This window comes from Magnolia sinica, chromosome 6 (genome assembly GCF_029962835.1).
Source record: "Magnolia sinica isolate HGM2019 chromosome 6, MsV1, whole genome shotgun sequence".
Classification (NCBI taxonomy): domain Eukaryota; kingdom Viridiplantae; phylum Streptophyta; class Magnoliopsida; order Magnoliales; family Magnoliaceae; genus Magnolia; species Magnolia sinica.
Genome location: NC_080578.1, coordinates 18,241,515 through 18,247,189, shown reverse-complemented (window position 1 = coordinate 18,247,189; position 5,675 = coordinate 18,241,515). Strand labels below are relative to the sequence as shown.

Below are 5,675 nucleotides of genomic sequence, written 5' to 3'. Positions count from 1 at the left end.
GGTGTACGTCTCAAAAATTACACAGGTATGCTCACCTCAAGCAGGTCATCTCCCTTCTTCAAAATACTTTTCGAAGACTCCAAAACTTGAGTAGACAACGACTCAATAATCAATAAAAGAAACCAGAGAAAACATGACCCAAATCCAGTAAAGCGATAAAAGCTCATTGAGAATACTTTTTTCATCGATCGGGGAGTTCCAAGTCCACTATAATTTTGGTGGAAGAAAATGGATTGCAGGGGTGAAACCCACTCTAACCTGTATTTTTATTATTAGAAAGCACTAATGACATTAAGAGTATGGTGTCCCGCAGGAGCACGCAAAGCAGAACACAAACATCAAGAAGTGGGCCTAAGTACCAGGCCTTTCAAAGCTATTGCAACTTGGAGCCTATGCTCACAAGTGCCAAGGAACTACAACTCGTCATCATGCCTAGAAGCATCCATTGTCTTGCTCGGGGATAGCCCGAAGGGGGACCGCCATTTGCAGTGTGACACCGAACTTATCACTCATGTCCATTTCTTGTGGACTCATCCCATCTGGAAGCTTCCATGCAAACGAATGGAGAAGGGAAGCCAACATCAAGTGCACCATCCTATAGGCAAGTGGCAATCCAGGACAGATCCTACGACCCGCGCCAAACGGTATAAGCTCAAAATCTCGGCCCCTAAAATCTACGTGTGAATCCAAGAACCGTTCAGGAACAAATGAAGTGGGGTCCGTCCAAGCATCATCATCTCTGCCGATGGCCCAGGCATTCACTAGCACTTGAGTGTGTTTTGGTACAGTAAACCCACATATCTCCACATCGGATTCAGCTCTATGGGGGATGAGGAGAGGAACTGGTGGATGCAGGCGCAGGGTTTCCTTTACTACTGCTTGTGTGTAAGGGAGGCGAGAGATGTCTGACTCTTGTACTTGTTGTTCTGAGCCGATGGTTTCAATCACCTCGGATCGTGCCTTGGCCATGGTATGTGGGTTGCGTAGCAACTCGGCCATTGCCCATTCCAGCGTGGTCGAGGTTGTATCACTCCCGGCGACGAATATGTCCTAAGAAATGAAATTGGATTTTTCATTATTGAAAGCAGAATCAAACGAGCTTTTTCCCTTATTATCTGTTGCAACAACTAGAAAAAGAGTCCAATATGTTCATCTGGTGGATGGGTTAATGCGACAATCAGTGAAGATTAACCAGATGACTGGATTCAATGCACATATGTGGTCCACCTGGTGAGCAAATTGGACAGAATTTTTTTACATCAACAGTGGTGTCCACCTGATGAACAGCCAAGATCTCACACAAGCGTGCCGCATCATAATCACAATTCCTCTTTGATCTATGATTTAAAGATAAGAAAAAGAAAAAGAAGAATAAGAAAGAACAAAAATAAGAACAAAACATTGAAAGGAATTGAGAAAGTGTACCGTAAGCAACGCTTTGATATCATGGCGATCGGTGGCGTGACTATGATCAAGAAGCACATCGAGGAAATCATTCCTTTTGCAATAATCCGGTGATGATCTAAGTGGTAGACGTTGATCGATCTTTCGATCAAAAAGCAAATGTAATTTTCTGAAATAATCCTTTGACCGGCGTCTTATGCCTTGGGGATCGATGGACCTGAGCAATGGGAAATAGTCTGAAAGATTTGGCTTTCCAGCCTCTTCCAGGATCCTCCACACAAGATCCTTGAATTCCTGCGCGGATTTGGACTTGGGGTCCACCAAATCAACAGAGAAGACAGTGTTTGATATTAAATTAAGTGTGGTATTGAAGGCAGCTTGGCCGATGTCCACCGCATGTCCAGTCCGAGAGTTCTCACGGACATGGGCTACAAGCTCTTGCACCTTCTGTCGCCGGAGTCCTTGGCTGGTGTCCAGCCGTTGGGTGGTGAATATATGTGTGTTGCACATCATTCGGAGATTTCTCCAATGAGGATTTGGTTGTGACCATACCATTGAGGCTTCGTCATGATGAAGTACTCGAACGGCATCCACGACAGTTCTACCAGCAAACGCCTGGTCGTTCTTCTGGAGGACCTCTTTGGCCATCTTGGCAGAGGAAATCACCACCGTTGTTACACGGCCGAGCTTTAGAGTCATGAGTGGGCCATGAAGCTTGGCAAGATAGGCCAGCGATTCATTGGGTCTGTTGCCAAGTTTGAAGAGGCTTCCGACGATTGGGAGAGGGATGGGGCCAGGTGGGAGGTTGCCACGGCGTGGCCTCTTTCTTGATAGAAGCAGGACGACATGGATGCATGACCATGCAAGAGAAATCCACAGCAACAAAGATGTGTAATCCATGCCCTCTCTCTCTCTCTCTCTCTCTCTCTCTCTCTCTCTCTCTCTCTCTCTCTCTCTCTCTCTCTCTCTCTGTGTGTGTGTGTGTGTGTGTGTGTGTGTGAGCGAGAGAGAGATATATAAGCTAATGATATAGTTCGTTTGCCAATAATACGGAAGCAGAATTTCAGGTAAACTGGTTATAGGAATCCATTGTAACTCTAAGCTGTGTAGGGCCCACCATGATCTTCATACGACAACCACTGCTTTTCATCCGTTTCGCCAACTCATCTGTTCGTTTGCCAATAATAGAGAAGTGATTTCATGTAACACCAGTTACTAAAATCCTCTCTAACGCTAAGCTCTGTGGGCCCACCCTAACTTCTAGATCATGTCCATTGTGTTGTCTACATGACATCCACTCTTTTTCTTGCATGGCCAACTCCTGATGGGATATGAGCCAAAAATTAAGGCAGATTCAAAAGTCAATTGAGACACAAACATGACATTGAACACGCCAGCGTTGAAACTTGCTTTTCGGTATATCCACCTTGGTTAATCCTTAGTGATCGGGACCTGTATAAAAGAAAGCAAGAGACAAATTAAGGAGACCTTGACTTATACAGGAGACCCTCTGTTGCCTAAGTCAGGATCTTAGATTTTTTGTAGGTTATGATCTTAAAGAAAAGAGTCATCAGTCAAGTATTGGTTAGAGTTACCTCTATTTATAGGAGAAGGAAGATATTGCCGTAAAGAGCTTTTCCTGATATGTCGGAGATCATTTTGCACAGGTATCCAAATTCGTCCAGAATTATTTCGAGATTATCGTCATCCGAGGTTCTTGAGATCTGATTTGATCTCCCGAAGATCTTGAGAGAGATTTCCGGGTGTTGGAGAATTCTCAAACTTTTGGTCCGGGAAAAGGTTGGGTGATAGAGGTGTCGGATATGGTAGGCGCAAGCGATATTGAGCCTTCTGTTAGATTGGTATTTATCTTATGTTAGAGTGGTTATACCGAACTATGGCCGACCTATAGTTGAGCTATGGCCAACCTATAAGTTAGGTCGGCAGTTGGCCATTTGATTGAACTTACAGTAGCATCCTCTTTGAGTGTCCTTACAGTTGTATCGTCCTCCTTGAAGGTTAACCTGTCTTCGGCAGTAAATGCCTCTTAAGGCTCAAATCCCATTGAGTCTGTGCTGGTTTATAGAGTTGGTTCATTTCATAAGTTGACCTATCAACTCATTTATTTTTCCCCCAACAAAACTTTCTTGGACCACAGAAGTCTTGGATTAGGCTGATATTTGTGTTTTCCCTTTGCTCCATTAGAATCACATGTGAACGGTTTGGATGGCATATACAATCATGGTGTATCCTCGGAAGTTTCAACTGTGTGTTTCCAACCTAATGTTACATTCCGCATTAGCTGCTTGAATTTTGGCTCCTAGTCATTTTTGGGCTCACGTCTTGGGCAGCGAATTCCCTACTAGCTAGTACCAGGGTTATACACGATGGTAGGTGTTGTGGGGCCTACCATGATGTATGTGTTTACATCCATACCGTGTATCCATTCTGCCAGCTCATTTAGGACAAGTGCTATAAATTAAGCAAATCCAAAGCTCAAGTGGACCCACTACATTACACCACCATTGAAACCTCCTTCAAGGCCACCATAATGTTCGTTTTCCATCTAACCTGTTCATAAGGTCACATAGACTCGGATGAAGAGATCCAATAAACATTCGTAGTAGTGAGTCTGTCCTGGGGAGCTTCACAAGCTAAAGAGAAAGAACCTATAGGGGCACACTCAACCTTCTACACTCGCGAACCTAGATTTGGGAAGTTGGCAAGTTAGACCCCAAAAGGGCATGTATGACCACTTCCGTCAATCCAAGTAGGATTTCAAACCCCTATGGTCGTCCAAGGCCTCGTCCATTTCTATCATTGTGGCCAACCAAATCACCTATCAAACACTTGCCCCCAATGACAAGTGGCTAACCTCGCTATCAATGATGGTAATACTAAAAATGCCGATGAAGACCCAAATATTGATAATTGGAGCACACCGCAAAGGATGAAGCGGATGAGGTACATTGAGTTCTATGGGATAATGGTAAGTCGCTCATCATAAGATGACTATTTTATGCATGAAGAAAGGAGGTACACCACAATGACACAACATCTTCTGAACTAGGAATCCAAAGAGACGGGATAAATCTATACATTAATTATAATGGGAAAAGAGCTTGAAATCATCATCATTCCCAAGAAACTAAAACCCTTACTACATGAATTCAAAGAAATTTAGCTCAACGACCCATGCGAGATATTCAGCACCATATCGACCTTATCCTAAGGTCCAACTTATCCAATTGTCCTCACTATCAGATGAGTTTAAAGGAGTGCAATATTTTGCAAGGACAAGTAGAGGAATTGATCCGTAAGGATCTAATCTGAGAAAGCATGAGCCCATGCATTGTTATGACCATATTAACTCCTAAGAAAGATGAAAGTTGGCGCATATATGTCGTCAGTTGAGCGATCAACAAGATCACTATAAAATATAGGTTTCTCATGCCACGACTAAACGATAAGTTGGACATGCTTGAGGGTCTGAGGGTGCAAATTTTTTTTTCTATATTGAATTTGGGGAGCGGCTACCATCAAATCTAAATGTGTTCGGGTGATAAGTGGAAGACAACTTTCAAAACTAAGGAGGCACTATATGAATTCTTGGTCAACCCTTTGGTCTTTCAAACATGCCTAGTATATTCATGAGGTTAATGAATCAAGTTCTGAAACCATTCATTGGGCAGTTCATAATAGTCTACTTCGATGACATTTTGATATATAGTCAGGATGAAGTAAGCCATATGGAACATCTTAAACAGGTCATTCAAGTTCTCACCAAGAATAAGTTGTACTTCAATTTAAAAAATACAGCTTTGGACTAAAAACTTCCTATTTTGGGCTTTGTCGTGATGTTCACGGGTGTCACGCCCCGAAATCCGGGTACAGAGTGTGAACCCTCAGACTCGAGTTTCAATTCGTAACTCGTACACAAAGTGTACTAATTTAATTCATTAATCAATTTAATCAGAGATGATAATTATATTCAATATAAGGTCCATCATAATCTCAATCACACATGCATAATGATTAGCACCAATCAACTAAACATATATAAATCTTGACGACTCTTAAAATAAAATGAACCTTAAAATCATTCATTTATTATACCATTATAATATAATGATATTTAATCCATGCTAACATTATTACAAAGAAATAAATCTAAATAATTGCTTAAAGTCTCAAAATAAATGTCAGTATGCATTATTCGTTAATTAAACTTTGCTAACAAAATAAAACATATAATTAAAAATTTTCTAATG

The 5,675-nt window shown here is 42.0% G+C and overlaps 1 protein-coding gene across 1 annotated transcript; it reads right to left on the bottom strand.

The window, feature by feature from the left end:
- Window positions 1-235: 235 nt before the first annotated feature.
- LOC131248447 (geraniol 8-hydroxylase-like) lies at window positions 236-2,350 on the bottom strand. The gene is made up of 2 exons (XM_058248727.1): window positions 1,426-2,350; window positions 236-1,050 (listed from the first exon to the last, which is right to left on the bottom strand). Exons 1-2 carry the CDS (start codon window positions 2,302-2,304, stop codon window positions 433-435), a joined length of 1,497 nt encoding a protein of 498 aa, XP_058104710.1. The 5' UTR covers window positions 2,305-2,350; the 3' UTR covers window positions 236-432.
- Window positions 2,351-5,675: the final 3,325 nt, after the last annotated feature.